The following is a 26,054-nucleotide window of genomic DNA, read 5'->3' on the forward strand; positions in this document are numbered from 1 at the left end:
GGCAAGTCACTTAACCCCAATTGCCTCACTAAAAAATAAAAAATAAAAAGAAATATCAATAATCTCATATATGCAGATGATACCTATATGATTGCAGAAAGTAAAGTAGAATTAAGAAGACTCTTGATAAGGGTGAAAGAAGAGAGCATGAAAGGTAGCTTGAAGGTTATCATTAAAAATACTAAGATCTTGGCAATTGGTCTTATCATTTCCTGGCAAATAGAGGGAGAAGAATGGAAGCAGTGTCAGAATTTGTATTCTTGAGCTCAAAGTTCACTGCAGATGGTGACTGCAGCCATGAAATTAAAAGATCCTCAATCCTTCGAGGAAAAGCTATGCAAAATATGGATACCACACCAAAAAGCAGGGACATCACCTTGTTGACAGAAGTTCATATAATGAGAGCTAAGGTTTTCCAGTAAGAATGTATCGCCATGAGTGTTGGACTATGAGGAAAGCAGTGCTGTAGAAGACTTTTGAGAGTCCCTTGGACAGCAAGGAGGTCAAATCAGTCAATACTTAAAGAAATTCAGGCTATTAACTAGAATATAAAATATGTAAGGTGAAACTTAAATACTTTGGCCACATAATGAGAAGACGGTACTCTTTGGAAAAGACTGTGATGTTGAGAAAGATTGAAGACAAAAGGAAAAGGGGTCAACAGAGGATGAGATGGATAGATAGTTTCATGGAAACAATGAACATGAACCTGGAGAGACTTTGAGAGATAGTGGAGGTCAGAAGAGCCTAGTGTACATTAATTCATGGGATCATGAAGAGTTTACACATGAATGAATGACTGAACAACAAGACTCAAGTAAATTAATATTTTCTTCCTTTTTTCTTTGTTGTCAGTACTTTTTATGATATACTATTTCTTATAAGACTTATTTTGTGCAAGACTTCCTTGGTCACATGGTATGATTTATTTAAACATATCAGGTAACTTTGTGCAGCCCTTTGACTTACTTGCAATGGTGGGTTGTCTAGAATTATAGTGCTCTATGAGTTACAGCATTATGGGGAAAACACTGGTATTCAACTATAAGCTTTTGAATAGCAAGTCTTTGGCACACCAGGGTCATTGACATGACATAATAATAAATTAGACTAGGGTTGTTTGTCTGTTATTTTGAGAACTTCTGCTATATCAGATTCAAAATTTAAATTGAACACACATTAAGGTCTCTGTTATTGTTACTGATGTATTTAGTGATTTGCAGGTGTTCTAGTTTATTCTGGTTAGCATGGAGAATGAAAGGGTTTTAGATCCATTCTAGGTTAATTCATATAGTTATCAAAAGTAATACTATTTTTTATTTCATAAATAAGTAAATACAAGAGGTGTTACATGGTATACTAATAATTTTATTTGTTTAGTGAGCTACAGTTTAAAAGTTTTGATCCTAACAACAAACCTATGAGGCAGGAAGTTTAGGTAGTATCTCTGTTTTATAGATGAGGAAATTTAAGTTGAGAAATGTCATGACTTGCCCAAGGTCACACAGCTTACAAATGTCAGAGACTATCAGGCAATTGAATGTTCCACTATGCCTGTGTGTGAATATAGTCTTTATAATTACAATTATTCCTCCCAAATTTTGTGCTGGAATTGCACAAGAAGTCTACCAGAGGTGAATGCAAGGGAATAATTGCTTTTAGGTGAGTATATTGCCATCTTAATTGCTATTTTCTTTGTAACAGTTTTCACCATAGAGGGTTATGGGGAATCAATGAGAATTAAGACCATGGTGTTTTTTATTTTCTAGAAGGCCTGAACCTGAATAGGTATGGTGTTTGTAGAGTACATGATTTTAACAAACTTTGGTATAAAGTACTGTAGAATAAAGAATTTGTAAACTAAGATTCAACTAAATTCTTTGACTGTTGGGATTGGAGTATGTAAGGGCAGGAGAAAGGAAGGCATAGATAATTAGACTTTCCAATCAGTTGATAATGATCAGCTTGTTGTTGTTGTTGTTGAGCAGTGTCTGACTTCATGTCCCCATTTGGGTTTTGGGTTCTTTTTGTTTGTTTGTTTTTGGCAAAGATACTTGAGTGGCTTGCCATTTCCTACTCCAGGTCATTTTATAGATGAGGAAACTGAGGTAAACAGATTTAAGTGACTTGTCCAGGGTCTAAGGATAGATTTGAACTCAGAAAGAGGAGTTTTCTTGACTTCAGGTCTGGTACTCTATCCACTACACCACCTAGTTGATTCTTCAGGGCAAACATATAAGAGATAATTAATGTATCATAACTTGAAAGCTATGTATGAATATAGGACAGTGGTGTATGGGAACAAATAGCAGCGATTTCTTAGGTGAAGTGGCAAGCTCTATGTAAGGAAAAAAAATAAGCATTAGTCACACACTTATGATGTCCTCTTAGGGCCAGAAATCCCCAGATCTACAATGAATCATATGATACTTACTAAGTAAGTTTCTCTGCTGAAATCTTAAAAAATAAATGATTGCTAAATAAAAGCACCCAGGTCATAACTTCCCAAATGGGGTCATTATCCTTTGAAGGAAGCATTTTTTTTTTATCATCATGACAACATTTCTATCAGGAATCATTTCTTAGATGGACTGTGTCTTCTTTCAATCCAAAAAATTCAATTCTTAGATAGACTGTGTCTTATTTCAATCCAACAAATAATTGAATTAATCAATTGATGAATTTACATTAAAGGCATAGTTCAAGGATAAAGATAGAAAAAAAAAACAACCCCTTCCTTTCCAGAGCATATGCTCATAGAGCTTCCTGGGGAGATAGCATATCTGCATATTGACTCTGTAAAAGGGGAGTGACACTCATTCAATTTGTCCCCCTGACTTCAACAAACTATCAGCATAAATCCTGGAAAAAAATCTAGTGCTATAATATAATGAATGTGATATTGATGGCTATAATATATTGAATGTGATATTGATTGGGAGTTGGAAGGGAGCACTGGGGTCTACCTGACCTATTCCCTATGCCTCATCACTCTAACTTTCTCACAGTTCACCATCTAGTATTCATCAATGCCAAAATAGTGGAAGGGGGTATTAAAGAGGCTAAAATCATAGTCACATATTTGCAATGACCACAGTGGTTCTCGAAAACCATCTTATACATTCATCTAATTCTTTAATGTGAACCAGATTCCAGGAACCCTAGAGAGTTTGGTAGAAATTCTGGCTGATTGAAGTTGGTCTAACAGGTCAGAGAGTAGTGGGAGTGGGCATTGATTGCAGATGTTGATAGCACTTACGGCCTGGTAGTCATTCCATAATGCCCCTTCCTCCCTTTTTTCTTTACATACAAATTTCCAGGGCAACAGTGGGAGAGGCTGATAGCTAAATGAACCTCTACTTAAATTTCTTTTCCATGTCCTCCCCACCCACCCCCACCCCTGGAAATCTCAGATGACCATCATCTTCTGATCTAAGAGTAAATATGTAATAATAATAATAATAATAATAATAATAATAATAAAACAGCAAACATTTATATAGCACTTTCAGGTTTAGAACGTCCTTCATAGAACTGAGGAATTGAAAGCACCTCAGTGGCTATCTGGTCCAAATCCCAGCCTAAAAAGGAATCTCAAGAAGCAGGCATGCAAACACGGCTTGAACACCTACAAAAAAGGAAGACCTCATCCTCTTGAAGTAGCACCTAATACTTCTGGACAGCTCTAATTATTATGCAATTTTGTAATTTGCTTTGTTCTCCCCTGACATTAAGGCTAAATTTACCTCTTCACAATTTCCTTCCTTTGAAAATGGTTCTGCTCTCTAAGGAAAAACAGAAAAAAGTCTCATCTCTCCCACATATATATATATATATATATATATATATATATATATATATATATATATATATATATATATAGCAGCTAGGTGGTGCAGTGGATAGAATTCTAGGCCTTGAGTCAGAAAAAACCTGAGTTCAAATTCACTCTCAGGCACTTAGTTTCTATGTGACCCTAGCCAATTCACTAATGCTCTTTTTTTTTTTTTGCAGGGCAATGGGGGTTAAGTGACTTGCCCAGGGTCAGACAGCTAGTAATTGTCAAGTGTCTGAGGCTGGATTTGAACTCAGGTACTCCTGAATCCAGGGCCGGTGCTTCATCTACTGTGACACCTAGCTGCCCCTCACTAATGCTCTTTTTAACCTCAGTGTCCTCATGTGTAAAATAAAGATGATAATAGAACCTACCTCCAGAGTTGTTATAAAGATCAAATGAGATAATAATTGTAAAGTGCTTAGGATATTTATTATTAACTTATTTATTAGCATAATAATTATTATTAGCACAATTTTGTTATTTATAATGGTTATTATAAAATTAGCTAAAAATTATTATTGTTTGATAATATGATCATGGCATAACTCTAAATGATTTAATACATCTGTCATATTCTTCCCTGAGTATTCTTTTATACTGTTTAAACAGACTCAATTCCTTCAAATGATTCTCATATGACTAGGATTCAAAGCTTTTACCATCTGAGCTATTGTTCAGCACGTGCCCTTTCACTTATCAATGTCTTCATTAAAATTTGGATCTCAGAACTAAATGTAGCATTCCAAGTGAGATCTAACTTGAGCAAAGAAACTATTGCCTTCCTATTCCTGGAATTTTGGCTTCTCTTAATGAAGCTTGAGTTCTTATTTTTGAGCTTTTGGTCAACTAAAGAGCCCAGATCATTTTACATTTCCCCTAGAAAACTAGGATGTGGCACATATAATATTAGACCCAGAGTCAGAAAGCTCAAATCCTTCTTTAGATACTTACTGTCAGATCATAGGTAAATCATTTAATCTCTCATCTCATTACTTCCCTCATCTGTAAAATAAGCATAATGATTACATCCACCCACCAGGCTTATGAGCATTAAAAATCAAAACATATGTAAAGTACTTGCCATACCTTATAGCATGAAATAAATGTTAGTAGTGGTAGTGACAATAACAATTTGATGATGAAATTGATTTTTGAACCAGTGTAAGACTTTAGAAATAGCCTTACAAAATTTTATATTCTTAGGGTCAGTCTGGTATACTTGCCAAAATCTTTTTTTTTGTATCCATACATGGCATGCTAGCATCGCAGAATTATGTCATCTGTTCATATATGGTGATTAGGCTATCTATGCAGCTTACAGTATCAGCAGCTATAGAAGCAGAGAACCTGGGTTATCCTTCTTTGACTTGCACAAATTCAGAGTCCTTTTTCATTTATTTCAGTCACATTCAGAATTTGAAGAAGAGAAACCCAGCTGGCACTCAAAGGGAACTTACCAAGTTAAAATTTATTGATATCAAAACCACAGAAACATCAAGAACATATGCTAGTCTGTGATGAAGCCACCTGGGTCCCTTATGTCCTGAATTCAGACATGCCAGAGTACACATGAGGTTCAACCAGGATTTAGTCTAAGAGTTTGCCAAATATTTAATGCTGAGAAGTACATAAAGGGAGCTAGAGCCAGTGAAAGGAAAGAGCACTCAAGGCACCTTTGAATACACCAAACAGAAATCAATTGTCTAAGGATGTGCAGAGGCATTTGCTCATTTCCTTTGGTGCTTTGAAGCACCAGTAATCTCACTAGGTTATATCAGTCCCTCAGACTGTTATTGTCTGCATGTCACATGCACATGTCCTCTTCCTTTGGGGAAAAAAAAAAAGGCCTCACATGACCACAATCCTTATCACTACAATATGGCATCTCTCTGATATTGCAACCCTGAAACTCAATCAAGAGCAAAATATGAAGTTCAGGAGAATGGAAACTCCAAGGAATCTTAACAGATTTAGGAATTCTTAATGCTTTTTTTTCAATATAAGGCACCCTTCAGGGTGGTTCTGTAATGATTGGAGTGATACCACCTACTGGAGAGTTACTGTAGGATAGCTCTGCCATGAGGAGAAAGTGTCTGAGGCCAAGCCATGTGGTCAGTTCCTTGGTGTCAGGAAGTGACTTTTGCTCCTGAGTACTAGCTATCAAAGCTACCAGCCAATCAACTTCAGGAGCCTCCCATTTTGGGGAGGAGAACACGAAGTAGGAAGGGACGCTGGAGGAAGGGTTCTTCCTCTTTGGGACGGAGACATCGGCTTGGTGGCAGGACTTCATGTGGGAGGTTAGGAAGGTAAGGATTTCCATGCTATAAGAAATCTGTTCGCAATCTTTCTCTCTCTTTACTATCTTATATCTTTTAATAAACCCTTAAAAAGCCTAAACTCTTGGTGAATTTATCAGTGATTTTAGCCAGTTTCCCCCCCAAAACTGGGGGGGGAACAGATTAGAACCCACATTTAGATTTTTAAACAAGGCAGTCCCAACAATACTAACCAGTGCCCTCTGGTCACTTCCTCTGCAACAGCAGGAGGGAAAATTCAAATTGTAGAAATTACACATAATTGAGGCATCATGGTGACTCAGCCATTGAATATCTAAAACCATGGTGAGGAAATGATTGACCAAGTCATACAGAAAAGGAGCATGACTTGTCCCCTTTTAATGCACATTGTGAGTTCCCACACCTCTTTTACCCCATATTCAAATCATTTTTAAAAATACTTCAGCACTACCAGGTACTTCTATCAATATTCTCAGCTACCATATAAGCGCCATGTCACTGGAGTCCTCCTCTGCCATCCCACTATATCAATGTTCGTAGATGAAGGTCAAACCTTGAAGAGGAATGGGAAACCTCAAAAGATCATGGGATCACTATTTATAATTGACAATTTATCAATTAGAAAATGTCTCATATTCTTATAAATTTGACAAAGTTCTCTATATATTTGAGATATGAGAACTTTATCTCAAATGAGGAACTGTCCTTAAAATTTTCCCCAATTGTCTGTTTTTCTTCTAATCCTCGGTACATTTGTATCATTTGCACAAATCCTTTTCAATTTAATGTAATCAAAATTATCCATTTTACAACTCATAATGCTCTGTATATCTTGTTTATTCATCAATTCTTCTTCTATCTATAAATCTGATAGATAATATATTCCATAATCTTCTAATTTATGGACTATATTTCCTTTTATGTCTCTCATGTATCCATTTTGATCTTACATTGGCAAATGCTCTAAGATACTGATCCATACCTAGTTTCTGCCAATTACATGTAAAAATAATTTTTAACATTCATCTTTAAAACTTTGAGTTCCAAATTCTCTCCTTTCCTCCCTCCCTTCTCCCCATTAAGAAGATAAGCAATTCAATATAGGTTACATATGTATAGTCATACAAAACATTTACATATTAGTCATGTTGTGGGAAAAAGATAAGAAACTCAAGAAAGTTTTTTTAAAAAATTAAAAAATATGTCTCAATCTGTATTCAGACACCATCAGTTCTTTCTCTGGGGATGGATAGCATTTTTCATCGTAAATGCTTCAGAGTTCTCCTGTATCATTGTATTACTGAGAATAGCTAAATCATTCACAGCTGATCATCTTACAATATTGCTGTTACTTTGTACATACTACATTTCACTTTGCATTATCTCATGTAAGTCTTTCCAGGTTTTTCTAAGAGCATCCTGTGCATTTCTTATAGAACAATATTATTCCATCAAAATCATATACTGAAATTTTTTTGCCATTCACTAATTGATGGGCATGCCCTCAATTTCCAGGTTTTTTACCAACAGAAAAGAGCTGCTATAGATATTTTTCTACATATAGGACCAATTATTTTTTGTTTTGTTGTTTTTTTTTTTAATTTCCTTTTGGAATCAGACATAGTAATGGTACTGCTATGGCTTTATAACCCTTTGGGCATAGTTCCAAATTGCTCTAAAGAATGGTTGAATCACTTTACAACTTTACTGAGAGTGAATTAATGTTTCATTTTCCCCACATCCCCTACAATATTTATCATTTTCCTCTGCTATTCCATTAACCAATCGAATACATATTAGGGTAGTATCCCTTGTTTTCATTTGTATCCCTCCAATCAATACTGAGTTAAAGCATTTTTTTTTTCACAAGGCTATAGATAGCTTTGATTACTTCATCTGAAAACTGTTCAGGGGGCAGCTAGGTGGCACAGTGGATAAAGCAGGAGGATGTGAGTTCAAATCCAGTCCCAGACACTTGACAGTTACTAGCTGTGTGACCTTGGGCAAGTCACTTAACCCTCACTGCCCCACAAAAAACAAACAAATAAAAAAAAACCTGTTTGTATTGTTTGATCATTTGTCAATTGTGGAATGAAAGTCCATATTTTCAATGTGAATTTTAAAAAGTAGTATTGCTGTATGCCAATGATACCACTGCCTCCTAAAAACCAAAGATGAGCATTGCACAGAAAGAAAAAAGAAAGTACATTGTAGGTCTGAGCAGGCTATGAAACGTAAAGAATATAAAGGAAAAGAAGAGTCAAGGATGTCACCAAAGAATTACATGACCAAAGGAGAAGATGGGCTGAAAACAGAGAGAGTACTCCATTGGTATCCCTGAGATGCCAGGAGAAAGTGTGGAAGCCCTCCAGCACATTGGATTAGTCTTCTCTCCTCTCAGATTATAAATACCTTAAGGGTAAGGGATGTGGTATCTATCACTTTTAGAGTTTAGAATCAAAGTATGTAGATATGAATTCTGGTATCGGGCTTCATGTTTGTGTGATTTTCAGTATGTCACTTAATTTTTGTGGGTTTCTGTTTCATCATGTGTAAAAAGAGAGGATTGTTCTAAGTTATCTCTAGTGTCCCTTACAGTTCTAAATGTATGGTCTGATCCTAAGATTTGCCTCCCACTGGGAATAAAGCTATGCTGCTCTAACCCACTTGGAGTCTCATAGCAACAGGATTTTCTCCCCTTTCAGTGGACGGGGGTATTGTTATTAAATAGAGTCTGGTATAATAGACAGCCTGGGAGCCTAATATAAGATCTATTAATGTGAATTCACAAGAGAGAGGTGTTTTTCCCTTCTTTTTATTTGCATCCTCAGCATCTAACACAGTGCCTAGCATACATAGCTACCTAATAAACACTTAATGAATGCTTGTTGACTGATCTATCAATTGATTTAATTGAGCAAACTAATCCTCATTGTTCAATCCCTCCTGGAATTAGAAAAATGGCACTAATTGCAATCTAGGTTTTGTATACATGTCCACAATTTGTATCACAAAATAAACCACATGCAGGACATGTAACTCTGGGAGAATCTTTACATAGGGAAGAAGGAAGAGGGGAAATGTGAGACAGAAGAGGAGGAACATAGGAAGAAAAAGAAGGAATAACAATAGGTTGTGACATAATAAGGAGGAAATTGCTCTTTTCATTGTCACTATTTTATCCAGAAGAAATTACATCTCTAGCAGCATGTAGAGATATAAATTGGGAATATCAGTCTAGAGTCTTTGCTCTGAGAGTAGAAAGGGGGAATTGGAGACCATATACTATTTCCCTGCCCTGAACGATCAGTCCAAAGCATTGAAAATCCCCAAAGCTCCCACATTATTATGCTGTGGTAGGATATTGGAAGTTAAGAAGATCATAAATTTAGAGCAGAAAGGGTACCTTTGAAGCCATCTAGGCAGACTTTTTGCATTGCTGAGAGACAATGTAAAACATGGTCTTTATAAGGATTACTATATAAGGATTGCTCATGAATAATCTTTATCTTGATGCATCTCATCAGGCTTTAGTCAGCTTATGGGCTCATCAGTCATATTTGTCCTCCAGGGGGAAACTTCTGACCTTAAAAAGGCCTGGCTAACTCTGGATACTCCAATTCTCTTGAAGGAAAATAGCCTTTTCCCAGATAAATAACCTTAGTATCCAATTTGAGCAAAGAGATAGGCTCTTTATATTAAGTATACACTCTGCTAGAGGAGTCTGTGTTGTTTCTCAACATCAGCACCTGAGGCCAACTTGTGATTTGTAATCCAACTGTCTTCCAGGATGGGAATGGAACTACATAAGTTTATAAGTATTTGTTCGCCTAAACAGAAAAAAGGTACCAGATTTTGTAGTAATAATTTCTCTTTCCCTGAAGGGATCTCAAAATGTTTAATACATATTGTTCATTTTTAACTTTTTGGTCATTGCTGATCATTTTATTATTTCAATTAAATCAATTAATTGCTGCACAGCATAGAGGTTGGAGATTTGGCCAGAATCCAGAAAGGTCTGGGTTCAACTCCTTTCTCTATCATAAGATGGTTGTATGACTCTGAATAAGTCACTTAACAACTCAAAGTCTCCAGAAATATTCTAGGAATATTTCAAACAAGATATTGGTGTACATTCAAGAGTGTACATAAATGGGGTTTCCTTATCAGAAGCTCCTGTTACCAATGAAATCACAGGTCTAACCATATCCCTGGATTATTCTTTTTTTGTTTGTTTTCTTATTGAGGTGTTTATGACATATATATATGTCATATATATATATATATATATACATATATATATATATATATATTTCATATATATAAAAAATGTAAAGATCATTGTGGCTTAGTGGTCTTCTCTCAGTGCTCATGCTTTTTTTTTTTTTTAAGTGGGGCAATGAGGGTTAAGTGACTTGCCCAGGGTCACACAGCTAGTGTAAGATTAAAATTGGATATTAGATCATAAATCTACCCTACTTAACCTTTCCCTTAATTTATCTCCCAGACTAGTAAATGGAAGAAGCTTCTGGTTTTCTAGATAGACCTTTTATTGTATGGTAGTCACAAGGTGATGTTGATTAGAAGGATAGGAAAGTAGAAATACAATACAAATCATCTTAAGTCTAGGCTTAGTCTATATTCCATATAAAACTCACCAAAAGCAGAAGGCCACCTTTGGGGCGAGAGACTGAGTCAAGCGCGTGCTGTTAACTGAGAGCCGGGCCGAGTCAAACTCTAGTCTGAGTCTATCTGTGTAGCACAGCCAGGAAACCAGCGGAGCAGGAAAAAAGGCCCCACTTCCGTTCTCTCCTTGCCTTTTAAGCTCGCACCCCGGAAGTCGAGTGCTCAGCAGGCAATCTGGCCTGTGTTGCAGGTGGACTGGTGTGCATAGCTCATGCTGTTGGTCTCCTCCCCAAAAGGGTGGTCCTAAAAAAAACCTGGCGTCTCTACATTATCTAACTGACTCTTAAAACTTTTTACCACATTCCCCCCTTTATATCCTTAGACTTCTAATAAAGGGTTGAGGTAGTTATGCAATCTGTAACACTTTTTACCACCATGTGTCTGGATCAAAGCCAAATTTAGTATGTGTTCATGACACCTGAAAATGTTATGGAAAGATTATCATACCATATCTCATGGTTCTGAGACAGCCAGTGATTATGCTAGGCCACAGGTGAGTTTTATACGGAATATAGACTAAACCTAGTCTTAAGACGATTTGTATTGTGTTTCTACTTTCCTATCCTTCTAATCAACATCACCTTGTGACTACCATACAATAAAAGGTCTATCTAGAAAACCAGAAGCTTCTTCCATTTACTAGTCTGGGAGATAAATTAAGGGAAAGGTTAAGTAGGATAGATTTATGATCTAATATCCAATTTTAATCTCACAGTTTGGCGACCCAGATGGGACCGGAACCCACACTAGTAAGTGTCAAGTGTCTAATTCCGGATTTGAACTCAGGTCCTCCTGAATCCAGGGCCAGTGCTTTATCCACTGCAACACCTAGCTGCCCCCAGTGCTCATCCTTCTTGATCTCTTTAAAGCCTTCAGTGATACTGACCACCTTCTTTTCCCAGATTCCTCCTTCTTTCTGGGTTTTCATGCCACTCTAATTGCTTGATTCTCCTCATGACTCTCTGGCTATTGTTTCCCATTTTCCTTTGCTGATTCACCCCTTTAATATTTGTCATAACTGTGGCTGTTCTTTTAGACTCTATCCTAAGTCATCCTTTTATTTTTTCTCTCTCTAATCTCTCTCTATATAACCTCATCATCTGCCATAGACTTAACTGTCATTTTTAGGTGGAGCCAAGATGGCAGAGTAGGAACAGAAACTCATCTAAACTCCCCCAACATTCCCCTCCAAGCTACGTTAAAATGAAATAACATGGGGGCAGCTAGGTGGTGCAGTGGATGGAGCACCAGCCCTGGAGTCAGGAGTACCTGAGTTCAAATCTGGCCTCAGACACTCAGACACTTAACACTTACTAGCTGTGTGACCCTGGGCAAGTCACTTAACCCCAATTGCCTCACTAAAAAAAAAAAAAAAAAAAAAAAAAGGAAAGAAATAGCATAATAAAATTTCTGGGATGCAGCCAAAGCAGTATTTGCGAGAACATTTATATCTCTAATTGCTTATATCTATAAATTAGAGAAAAGGCAGAACAATGAATTTGGGAATACAATTTTTAAAACCTAGAAAAGAACAAATTGTAAATCCTCAATTAAACACCAAATGGAGAATATTGAAAAAAATCAAAATAGAGATTAATAAAACTGAAAGTAAGAAAACCATTGCGATAATAAATAAAACTAGCAGCTTATTTTATTAAAAAATAACAAAATAAATAAACCATTGTTTAATTTGATTAAAAAGGGATGAAGAAAACCAAATTACTAGTATCAAAAAAGAAAGGAATTGGGATAGCTAGGTGGCACAATGGATAGAGCACCGGCCCTGGATTCAGGAGTACCTGAGTTCAAATCCGGCCTTAGACACTTAACACTTACTAGCTGTGTGACCCTGGGCAAGTCACTTAACCCCCAATTGCCTCACTAAAAAAAAAAAAAAAAAAAGGAATTAATTCATCACCAATAAAGAAGAAATTAAGAAAATTGTTAGGAGCTATATTACCCAATTATGTGTCAATAAATTTGACAATCTAAATGAAATGGATGAATATCTACCAAAATATAAATTACCCAGATTAAAAGAAGAAATAGGGGCAGCTAGGTGGCACAGTGGATAGAGCACCGGCCCTGGGTTCGGGCAGACCTGAGTTCAAATGCAGCCTCAGACACTTAACACTTACTAGCTGTGTGACCCTGGGCAAGTCACTTAACCCCAATTGCCTCACCAAAAAAAAAAAAAAAAAAGAAGAAATAAAATACTTAAGTAACCCAATCTTAGAAAAAGAAGTTGAACAAAACATTAATGAACTTCCTAAGAAAAAATCCCCAGGGACAGAAGGATTCACAAGTAAAATCTACCAGACACTTAAAGAACAATTAATCCCAATAATATATAAACTATTTGGAAAGAGAATTGAAGAAGGAGTCCTGCTTAACTCCTTTTACAACAGGTATGCTGCTGATACTCAAACCAGGAACAGCTCAAACAGAAAAAGAAAATTACAGACCAACTTTATTAATGAATATTGTTGTAAAAAAAATGTAAGTAAAATACTAGCAAAGAGATTACAGTAACATATCACAAAGATTATACACTGTGACCAGGTAGAATTTTCATCAGGAATTCAGGTCTGGTTAAATATTATTAGTACAACTATCAACATAATTGACCATATCAATAATGAAACCAATACAAAGCATATAATTATCTGAATAGATGCAGAAAAAGCTTTTGACAAAATACACAAACTATTCTTATTAAAAACATTAGAAATCATAGGAATAAATGAAACTTTCCTTAAAATGTTAAGTGGTATCTATCTAAAACCATTAGCAAACATTATCTGTAATGGGGATAAGCAAGAGGCCTTCCCACTAAGATCAGGGGTGACCTGTCAATATAGTATTTTACAGAGCTAGAAAAAATAATAACAAAATTCATCTTGAAGAGTAAAAGGTCAAGAATATCAAGAGAATCAATGAATAATAAATGATTGAAGGTTGCCTAATTGTAATTTCAAATTGTATTACAAATGGGTGATCATCAAAACAATCTGGTACTGACTAAGAAATAGAAAGGTGAACCAGTTCATAATACACAGTAGTGAATGACAATAGTTATCTAGTGTTTGATAAATCCAAACATCCAAGTTTTGGGGGCAAGAACTCATTTGACAAAAGCTGCTGGGAAAACTGAAAGCAGATTGGTATAGACCACCATTTTATTTTATTTGCAAGGTCAAAATAGATACATTATGTAGAGATAAAAGGTGATATCATGAACAAATTATAGAACATGGAATGTTTTATCTCATAGATCTATGGTTAAGGGAAAACCATATGCCCAAGAAAAGAGATAGTTAGCATTATGAAATGTAAAATAAATAATTTTATTTCATTAAATTAAATAGGTTTTACAAAAGCAAAACCAATGGACCCACATTAACAAGAAAGCAGAAAACCTGGGGGCAGGGGAAATTATAGCAAGTTTCTCTGATAAAAAGCTAATTTCTCAAATATAGAGAGAACTGTGTCAAATTTATATGACTACAATCATTCCTTAATTAATAAATGGTCAAAGTATATAAACAGGAAGTTTTCAGAAGAAGAAATCAAAGCTATCTATAGTCACATAAAAATGCTCTAAATGATTGTTGATTAGAGAAATGTAAATTTAAACCATTCTGAGGTACCACCTCATATCTATCATATTGGCTTATATGTTAGGGAAGGAAAATCACAAATGTTGGTGGGGATGTGGAAAAATTGGATTATTAATACACTGTTGGTGGAATTATGAACTGATCCAACCATTCTGGACATTAGTTTGGAACTATGCCCAAAGGACTATAAATGTGTGTATACCCTTTAACTCAGAAATATCACTACTGGGCCTGTATCCCAAAGACAACAAAGAAGAAGGAAAAATATGTCTATATTCAAAATGTTTATAGCAGTATTTTTTTTTTGCGGCAAAGAATTATAAACTGAGGGGATCCCCATCATTTTGGAAATGGCTAAATAAATTGTGGTATATTAATGTGACAGAATATTATTGTACTATAAGAAATAATGAGCAGGATGATTTTGGAAAAATCTGAAAAGACTTTTATAAACTGATGCATAGTGAAGTGAGCAGAACCAGAATAACACTGTACACAGTAACAGATATATGGTATGATGATCAATTATTAATGACTTGGCTTTTCTGATCAATACAATAATCTAAGATAATTCTGAAGGATTTTATGATGAAAAATACTATCTACCTCAAGAGAAAGATCTGATGGAATCTGAAAGCAGATTGAAGTATACTTTTTTTACTTTATTTTTCGTTATTGTTTTTGGTCTATGTTTTCTTTGGCAACATAGTTAATATAGAAAAATGTTTTTATGACTTCACATGTATAATCTATTTTGAATTGCTTGCCTTCTCAAGGAGCAGGAAAAAGAAGGCAGAAGGAAGAGAATTTGGAACTCAAAACTTTAAAAATATATTAAAAATTTACATGTAAATATGAGGTAGGTAATTAAATGAATAAATATATTGGGGGGAAAAGAAAGATTTAACAATAGATAAAATTGTCATCTTCATCCAGAGAATTCACAGTCCTACATAACCAGCCCTAGTCTCCTTAACTCTAGTCCCACATCTCCAAATACCTATTAAACATTCCAAACTGCCTGATTCCAGAAACATCTCAGACTCCCTATTGTATCCCTTCTCCCCAATCTTCCCCCAACATTATTCTTCATTTTTGCCAGAGGCATCGTTATTTAAACTGCCCCCTAGGTCTGTAACATCAGCATTGTCCTCAAGTTTTTGCTAACTCTCATCCCATATGTTAAATCAGTTGCCAAACCTTTCCTTTTCTACTTCCTCAATTCCTTCTCTCTATTCAAACAACCAACACATTAGTTTAGCCTCCCAACACCTCTTGAGCATATTGTAATGGCCTCCTAATGATTCCCATGCTTCAAGTTACTTTTGCCTTCAATCCATCATCCATCCAACTGCCATAGTGATTTTCTTCAGGAGCAGAGCTATTCATGTCACTTCCCTACCCAATTTACTCCAGTAGGTGCCTATTGCATTTAGGATCAAGTATAACTTTTCCTGCTTGTCTTTGAAAGCCCTTCTCAATTTAACCACAGTCTTTCCATCCTTATTATACATTAATTTCTTTTCCACATTCTATGATACAGATAAATTTTGTATTTAACTCTCTGTACCTAGTGTTTATTTTTCTCTATATACTAATATAGGCACATGTTATTTCCCCTCAGAGAATACAACTTTCTTGAAAATTAGGATTGTTCTTTTTTGTTGTTTCCAGGGCCTATCACATAATAGGATATTGCCTAATACTTGTTAATTAATTGACTGACTAATTGTTAACAAGGTTTGTCATCAAGTACACATAGGTTCAAGTCATGTTTCTGGTAGAAACTGGATATATGACCCTAGGCAAGTCACTTAATGTTTCAGGATCCCTGTCAACTCTCTAAGATGACAAGTTATGAAAAAATTGGCTGATACAGTTGGCAGGAGGAGTTTTCTCACTGAGATTATGCCAACTGAAATCTAATAAAAATAGATAAATGACTGGATGAGAAAATAAATGAAAAACCAAATATATAAATCCATAAATATCCAATTAATGCAAAAATAATCTTTGCATGTTTGTATGATAAAAATGCAAGATGGTAATATGTAAAGTGTAACACCAAATACATATTCAAAGGGCCATAAAAGATATTGTATGAATTTTTTTTCAAATATATAGTATTTAATAAATATATGTATTCATATGTAGCCATTTTATATTTCTATCAATGTACCAGTTTCAATTGATTAAATAAACAACTTCCATTGTACTTTATAATTAGATGTTCATTAAAAAAAGGTGACCATTATCTCAGCAGCACATTCCATGCCAAGGAATCTACTGCTTGACAGTATTCATAATGATGCTAAGATCCTAGTTAATTCTTCAGCTGATGAACAATCAACCTAATGGGAAAAGATTCTCTCATTGCTCAAGCTTGACCTTTACTAAAGTGGCAAGTCTGAGATGATTCCCCTCTGTTTATCTAAAGTCTCCATTGTTCAGTTAAAGGTGAGGCAAATGTGTGAATCAGCAAAGGTCAGTGGGTCTACAGAGGTCCCTTACTAGGACTATAAGGAAAAGTGATTAGATGAAATTACACTGAACAGTTCACTGCTCTTGTTATTTCAGGAAGGGCAATGAAGTGGACTTTGGTGACTCATGCTCTATACAAAAATGCAAATTGTCTCAACCTAAACTCAGCATTTGACTAGGAAGAGTCTTTTTAAAAAATATGCAGTGACTCCCATTCATGACTTCGTATACATAAGAAAAATCTGGCACTGGCCTGTTTCTTTTCTTGATTTGAATAGGGCACTTTGAATAGAAGTATTAAATCCTTTTTTTTCAATGATCAATAACAGTACCTTAGAGAGTTAGAATGTCTAATCCTAGGTCAAGATTAAAGCAATAAAATGTGACAAGTAGGTGGGTCTATTGCTTCAAGATTTTCTAAAAATAAACATGCCACAAAACAGAGGATTGGGGTGCTTAAGCTCCAAAGCAGGGCTTCTAACATTTGTTTTTTGTTTTATTCATTTCATGGATTCCTTTGGCAGTCTGGTGGAGTCTATGAATGATCCTTTGTTAGAATTTTTTTTTGTTTTAACAATCAAAGTAAATTCTAAATTTTAGTTACACATTAGTTCTTAATAATAATAATAGTAATAATAATAATAACAGCTAATGTCTATACTGTGCTTACTATGTGCCAGGCATTGTGCTAAGCACTTACAATTATTATCTCATTTTATCCTCATAACAACCCTGCATGTGGCTGTTATCTCCATTTTATACATGAAAAAACTGAAGCAAACATGTTAAGTGACTTGCCCAGGGTTATATACTTAGTGTCTGAGGCCAGATTTGAACTCAAATTTTGCTGACTAAAAGTCTGGCACTCTATCTCCTTCAAAGTTATCTACCCCTGAAATCTACTCACTGACCCTTTGGGATCCATAAATGCCAAGTTAAGAGACCCTGCTTTAAATGGATAAAATTTTACACTAACAATTAAAATGTAAACAAATCTTTCACTAGGGTTCTACTATGATACTTCTTCCTGGTATGGGTAGGGGACAGAGATGAAGATATAGACTATGACTATGCCTGTGAAGAGGAGGATGTGGCTAGGTCCTAACAAGTTAGAAAGACTTCATGTATGGGATCAAGGATGGAGAGTAGGACTGTTGTCTGAGGACTAGCCTCATTCTGAAATGGCTCATCACCAGGTTGACTCATGGATGGTGAATTTTTCATCTATGACAACTCCCCAAACTGATCTACTAAGTTACAAGAAGAGTTGCAATCTGTAATAGTAGAGGGAGTCCTTGGAATATTGATATTTGCTAATTTTTTTTAAGATAATATATTAGCGGGGCAACTAGGTGGCGCAGTGGATAGAGCACAGGCCCTGGATTTAGGAGGACCTAAGTTCAAATCCGACCCCAAACATTTAACCTCAATTGCCTCACCAAAAAAAAAAAAAAAAAAAAGATAATGTAATATATTAGCTCTAGTTTTGTGTCCAAGCCAAATGAAGACACTGTATGAGTCATGTTTGTGGTAAGACTGTTTTTCTTCTTTTGAGCAATATCCCAATTTTACACAACCAGAACTGAGTGTGTGGCATTCTAAATTGGCCATGAAACCAGAAGAAAATACTGAACACTTCAGGAACCTGTATTTCTCATATAATGTACCAGAATTTTATTTGCTGAAACAGTCATGTAATCTTCATAGATTAGAAAGACAGACAGATAGGCAGGCAGGCCGGCAGGCAGGCAGGCAGGTAGGCATAACATTTATTAAACCTTTACTCTGGGCCAGACATTGTCCCAAGAACTGGGGATTCATTATCCCTACCCTAACCAAAAAATAGTCAATCCCTACCCTTAAAGGAACATATATTCTGTTTTGGGGTTTTTTTTGTTTGTTTTTTGTTTGTTTGTTTTCCAGGGCAATGGGGGTTAAGTGACTTGCCCAGGGTCACACAGCTAGTAAGTGTCTGAGGCTGGGTTTGAACTCAGGTCCTCCTGAATCCAAGGCTGGTGCCTTATCCACTGCTGCCACCTAGCTGCCCCGGAGCATATATTCTAATGAAAGATGGTAATAGTAGCAAGGAGAACTCTGCTGGAGGGAGTTGGGGAAGCTGTTGAAGAGGAGATGGAGAAGTGACATGTCCAAGGTCAAACTGATAGTAAACATCAGAGACAGGCTTAGAATCCCGATCCTCTCACTTCAGAGTCAGTGCTTTTCCTACTGTATCACTATTCCTCTTTAGGCCTCATACATTAAATTCTTCTTTACTTAAAAATGGGAAACATTGTTTCCAAGGCATTAAAATGCATCCTTTTTTGCCTTCTTCTGCCCATCAAAAATGATAGAACATGAAATAGGCCTTTTAATGGCAGCATCCAGCTAGAGTTTGTCTTACAGTGTCCTTAGAAAATGGACTGGGACTGGATTAGGAATCAGAAGCACAAATGCATTGTGGAGCACAATTCATCTAAGCTAAATAGTGTTGTGGGAATGCCCTCAAGTATGTGCATGTGAAACTAGTTATTTTGACTTCTGCCTTTGTAAATTAATGATCCCATGGGAAAGACATTCTTATAGATTCTTATAGATGATTCGATTTTTAAAAACTCCACAGTTTATTTAGAGAAGAATAAACCGACTGCCTTAGGAGCCATAACCTCCAACCCCAAATAACCACAACAATCAACCAAAAGTTACCTGTGCAAATTATCTGGCGGAAATAAAACAATAGTAATCACATGTATATAAGACATAGCCAGACATATATCCTGGAAAGGGTGCATGATTTAGTAGGGCAAGTTCATAAGACCTAAGGAGTTCCTGAAGCTGATAGATGTTGAGTGACTTGACAAAGGTCACCCACATAATAAGCATGAGTGACAGGATTTTAAGTCAAGGTCTTTCCAACTCCATCAGTCTTCTATCCACCATTCCATACTGCCTCAAAGAATTCATTCTCTCTCTCTCTCTCTCTCTCTCTCTCTCTCTCTCTCTCTCTCTCTCTCTCTCTCTCTTTGTGTCTCTGTCTCTCTCTGTCTCTCTCTTTGTGTCTCTCTCTTTCTCTTTCTCTAGTTTTGTTTCTAAACCAGATGAAGAAACAGAATAAGTCATGTGTGTGTATGTGTGTGTGTGTGTGTGTGTGTGTGTGTGTGTGTGTGTAGATATATAAATATAAGGTCGTCTAGAGCAGGCTAACTTGATTTTTAAAGGCCATTAGGGACATAAGAATTAGTCCCTATTATTCTTTTCTGGCCTTTTCTTTTTTTGTTTGTTTGTTTTTTGTTTTTTAGTGAGGCAATTGGGGTTAAGTGACTTGCCCAGGGTCACACAGCTAGTAAGTGTCAAGTGTCTGAGGCCGGATTTGAACTCAGGTACCCCTGACTCCAGGGCCGGTGCTCTATCCACTGTGCCACCTAGCTGCCCCCTGGCCTTTTCTTATGCAAAGGATTCACTCAAAGTTATTCATCCTTTACTAAAAGGAATGTAGTGTTACATTTCATTATCTCTATTTTCTGCTCTGATATCCTAAGATTTCATCAAGTGGGAGATTCAATCGGATATCCCCTGATCTGTGCCCCTGCTAACTGACCACAAAGCTCCTTCCCACAAGGCACTATGCTTTGAGTTCAAACAGACCGGCATTCATTTTGAAGGGCCCATCCCCCAAAGTGGGTTTGGCTGTCAGACTTCTTTCTCCCTCTTGAGAGAAAAAGTCAAGTTTCTTGACCTAACCCCTAAAGTAACTGGGCAAAACTCTAAAGCAAAGCTTGAAAGTGGTTCATGTCTAAGGACAACCCAAAGCATGGGTAGCAGAGTCTGTTTTAGGAAAAAAGTACTCAATATATAATATTAACGTCCTTCACCAACATGGAAATATAGAAAAGATTCAAAGGACAAATTCAGGAAAACTAAAACAGTCAATTAACCTAATACAGTCACTGCATTCCCTTCATCCCCAAAGATAAAGACAATTTTATAGGTCATCTGGATATATATTCGACATTCACCTCTGACCTGAACTCTCTGAGCATCTTATTAAGTTCAGATATCCTAGCTAGCCATAGCATGACTTCTTTTAGTCTTTTAGCTGCATCTTGCTTGTGGTGGTAGACATGCCCAACCCCCTGACACTACTCCCGCCTTTACACCCCCCCATATTCCTGCTCTGACAGAAATCACCTTCCCCTGGAGCAGCTGGTAACTGACATAGAAACTCAAAACTCGAGTTAATCACCAGTACTGGAAATATTCATTTCTCAGTGTTGCTTGTCACTGATGTATGCTCAAATAAAGAAACATAAAGCAGCAGTAATCAAGGACTCAAGGGCTTGTCTCTGGCTCCCCTAGGCAATTGAACTTCAGAGGAGAAGATTTCTGAGTCTTGTTGGCAAAGGAAGAAGCTGGACTTGATAGTGGGGAACAAGGAATAGTCTCACCAGTTTCTCAGGGGATATGAGAATAGGCACAAACAGTGTTAGAAAGGATAGCCATGGATCAGTGTGACCCAGTGAAGCCAAGACTGAATGTTTAGATGGAAATAGTATAAAAGGTAGATGTCCACAATGTAGGACGGAAGAAAAGTTTCTTGGTTACATAATGGGAATTCCAGAAGGCACATTCAAAGGGTGGCCAGAGTTTGAATGGGATGAGAGAATGGACAGTGGGAAATTTATGCCTAGGCAGATGGTAATCACTAATTGACAACACAGAGATAAATAATAGATGGTTGGAGTTTGTTAGTAGCTAAAACAACATAGATCAAGAAAGGGAAACGAAAAATAAAATGAGTTTCTCTTCTCAGAAGGAAGATTTAGTCCTAAACAATTTGACATAGAAAGAACTTGAACAAAAGGGAGAGATCTAGAGTTAAATAAAAGCCACCATTAAGCTAATTTGTTAATCATTTGCTAAGCCTAACACTTTGTGCTAGAGATGAGAATCCCAGACAAAATAAACAACCCTAACAGTCAAGACTACTATCAAGAAGCTTAAATGCTATTGGAGTGAAAAATGTTCATGATCTACCTCTATTTCTGTCTCTATCTCTGTCTCTCTGTCTCTCTCTCCCTCCATCCCTTTCTCTCTCTCCTATCTATCTATCATCTATTTCCCTTGCTTTTTTTTTCCTCTGCAATTTGATAAATTACATTCTGTGGTAAAATAAGGCAAAGTAAATCAAATTTTATAGACTTGTATATTAAGGTCAGATTTGCATTATCTGGGGGAAATGGATATTCTTCTGCATGATGTACACCGTCATGCTGACTCCTCAAGTCATTCATTTTTAATATGGTTGATTAAATGTGCTCTACACATTGGCATGTGGTCATTTGCAAAAACAAATGCAAAAGCAAATGACCTCAAGTGTTCTGTGCACCAATTTAGCTACTTTAAGCTTAAATCACTGTTAATGCTTATAATCCTAATGGGTCCATTTTGTTCTTTTAATCAAATAGCTTGTTAAAGTTCCAGTTACTGGTAACCACTGGGGAGATTCTGAGGCATGCAATGCACTTTGTAATCCTAATTCCTGTTGAATGCAGTACAGTTTAATTCCAAATTTATTTCACATAATAATTGCATCTTCCTTCCCAATAAACCCTTTGTAGGTTGCACTTAGAAACAGAGATGGCTCTTTTCAGGAATTGCCTAATCTGATAAACTGCTGCCAGATGATTAAAAATATAACTCTTGATCCAGAAAAATACTTTAAAAGTTGCAGAGTACTCTCAATTTACTCTCTCATGCTGTGTTATTGCATGCATTCCAGCAGGTGGGAAATTAAACAGAGCTTAATAATGGAATATATGTAATTAATTCAAAGGTCTATAATCTTCAAGTGTGTATATAGATGACATTGATGGGATTCACAGAGTGGGTTTAGAGCACAGCCAATGAGGCACAGTAGATTCTGAAGCAGGGAGAATAAGAGCAATATCTCTATATACTATGATGCAGTCAAGAAGAAGGACGAGAAGGAGAAGGAAAAGAAGAAGGAGAAGGAGAAGGAGAAGGAGAAGGAGAAGGAGAAGGAGAAGGAGAAGGAGAAGGAGAAGGAGAAGGAGAAGGAGAAGGAGAAGGAGAAGGAGAAGGAGAAGTAGAAGGAGAAGAAGAAGAAGAGGAAGAAGAAGAAGAGGAGGAGGAGGAGGAGGAAGAGGATGAAGAGGAAGAGGAAGAAGAAGAATTTGAAACTATAGCAGCCTCTCTTTCAGGATGTGTAGAATGAGTTTGTTCCCCTGAGACACTCACAAAGACTACATCTTCATTTCTTCTTTGGTATAGCCAATTATGTCTTAGCACATCATTTCAACACAGTGCAGCAACAAAGTTAGAGTTCTAACAGAACCACAGATTACCCAATTAGGACACTTGATAGTTAATACCTAGTCCTGCTTTCATTCCCCAAATCCAGAATCAGTAGTATAGAGTTAATCTTTAGTCAGTCTTTTTTTGTTGTTTGTTTTGTTTTATTTTTGTTTTTGTTTTTATTTTTGCAGAGCAATGAAAGTTAAGTGGCTTTCCCAGGGTCACACAGCTAGTAAGTGTCAAGTGTCTGATGCTGGATTTGAACTCAGGTCCTCCTGAATCCAGGTCTGGTGCCTTATCCACCTAGCTGCCCCCTCAGTCAATCTTTTAAAAAGAATCTGTGAGAATCTGTTATTCAATTTGGTTCAAATTAATTTGTTTTAAATCAATTCAAGTTCATTCAATTCAGTGATTGTTTATTAAGTGCCTATTACATACCAGGAGTGTAATAGGCAATGGGACTATAAAGACAAAATGTAAAAGGTATCTGCCCTCAAGGAGCTTATGTTCTTCTGGTGGTAAAACGACATTCACACAGACAAAGGGGGGAATACAGAGAGACTAGGGTGAAGGGGGCATCTCAAAAGGCTTCATATAGGCAGTGACTTAAAAGTGAGCCTTGAATGAAATTAGAACCATACATTTAAGAAATATAGGTGAAGTCCATGGAGGAGGAGACCTCGGAGCAGCCTCCAGCACAGGGAGTGCTACCTGTACGTCCGTCGTGTGCCGCTGTAGCCCTGGCCTTGCCGCCACCATGGCACCCACCACAGGAAATGTCCTGGATAATGCGTCTCCATGTTCTGTGACAAACTGCTTACGATGGGACTTGACAGCAGGGCAGACTGAAAATCTTACCAATGAATTCATTGAAAAAATCAAGCATGTGTCTGATCAAGTGGGATTGCAGACATTTGAAGAAGTATCCTATGAGAGTACTCTCAAGGCATGGGCTGATGTGGAAGTGGAATACACAGTTCAGAGAAACATTCTGGATTTCCCAAAGCATGTCTCCCCCTCTAAAGATATCCAAACAACCAGTACTGAGGCAGACAAGAAGCTCTCTGAGTTTGATGTGGAGATGAGCATGAGGCGAGATATGTACCAGAGGATTGTCTGGCTTCAGGAGAAAGTTTCAGCAGACTCATTGAGACAGGAATCCAAGAGATACCTGGATCAGTTAGTTAAGCTGGGAAAATGGAATGGATTGCACCTCCCAGAAGAACCTCAAGAAAAAATAAAAAACATTAAAAAGAAGCTCAGCCTCCTTTGTATCAACTTGAACAAGAACCTGAATGTGGATACTACCTTCTTGCTGTTCACCAGAGAGGAGCTGAGAGGCCTTCCTGAGGATTTTCTGAACTCCTTAGAAAAGACCACGCATGATAAGTTGAAAGTTACTCTCAAGTACCTCCATTACTTTCCTCTCCTAAAGAAGTGTTATGTTCCCGAGACCAGGAGAAAGGTTGAAGAGGCTTTCAACTGTAGATGCAAGGAGGAGAACTGTGTGATCCTCCAGGAGCTGGAGGATCTCCGGGCCCAGAAGTCCAGCCTGCTAGGATTTAACACTCATGCCAACTATGTCCTAGAGATGAACATGGCCAAAACCAGCCAAGATGTTGCCACGTTCCTGGATGGACTGGCCCAGAAACCAAAACCTTTTGGGGAAGAAGAGCGAGCCATGATATTGGACCTGAAAAAGAAAGAATGTGAGAAGCAGGGCCTGGCTTTCGATAACTGGGTCAATGCCTGGGACATGCACTACTACATGAATCAGGTGGAGGAGACACGCTATAATGTGGACCAGAACCTGCTGAAGGAGTACTTCCCCATGCAGGTGGTCACCATGGGCCTGCTGTGCATTTACCAAGAGCTCCTGGGACTGACCTTTGAACTGGAAGAGAATGCCAAAGTGTGGCATGAGGATGTGAAACTCTATTCAGTTTGGGACTTTGACTCAGGCAAAGTGATATGGAAATTCTACTTGGACTTGTACCCCTGGGAAGGGAGGTATGGTCACGCTGCCTGCTTTGGCCTATAACCAGGCTGTCTCCTCAAGGATGGCAGCCGGCAGATCTCCATCACAGCCATGGTGGCCCATTTCACCAAGCCCGCCCTGGATGCCCCCTTCCTGCTGCAGCATGATGAGGTGGAGACGTACTTCCATGAATTTGGGCATGTGATGCACCATCTCTGTTCTCAGGCAGAGTTTGCCATGTTAAGTGGGACCCATGTGGAGCGAGACTTTGTGGAAGCACCGTCACAGATGCTGGAAAATTGGGTGTGGGAGAAGGAGCCGCTGAAGCGCATGTCCCAGCACTACAAGACTGGAGAGCCCATCCCCCAGGAGCTTCTCTGGAGAAACTCATCAAATCACATCAGGCTAATACAGGTCTCTTCAACCTGTGTCAAATTGTCCTCTCCAAGGTGGACCAGGCCCTGCATACACAGACAAAAGCAGACCCAGCCAAGGAGTACTGCAGGCTGTGTCAGGAGATCTTAGGGATTCCAGCCACTCCAGGTACTAACATGCTGGCCACTTTCGGTCACCTGGCAGGAGGCTATGATGCCCAGTACTATGGCTACCTCTGGAGTGAGGTGTACTCCATGGACACATTCCACACGCGTTTCAAAATGGAAGGGGTCCTCAACTGTAAGGTCAGCATGTACGACAGGACCTGCATCCTGAAGCCTGGTGGCTCTGTCGATGCTATCAACATGCTGCAGCAGTTCCTCAGCTGGGAGCCCAAGCAAGATACCTTCCTCTTGAGCAAAGGCCTGAAGGTGTCAGACAGCAGCTCACTGTCCTCTGCCTGCTGA

At 37.5% G+C, this 26,054-nt stretch overlaps 1 protein-coding gene across 1 annotated transcript; it reads left to right on the forward strand.

The window, feature by feature from the left end:
- Positions 1-233: 233 nt before the first annotated feature.
- On the forward strand, positions 234-26,054 carry LOC122748939 (thimet oligopeptidase-like). Its single transcript, XM_043995020.1, is given in 4 exon segments — positions 234-418; positions 23,897-23,948; positions 23,950-25,587; positions 25,590-26,054. Coding segments are annotated over 4 exon segments (2,340 nt in total).

This window comes from Dromiciops gliroides, chromosome 1 (assembly GCF_019393635.1).
Source record: "Dromiciops gliroides isolate mDroGli1 chromosome 1, mDroGli1.pri, whole genome shotgun sequence".
NCBI classification, from domain to species: domain Eukaryota; kingdom Metazoa; phylum Chordata; class Mammalia; order Microbiotheria; family Microbiotheriidae; genus Dromiciops; species Dromiciops gliroides.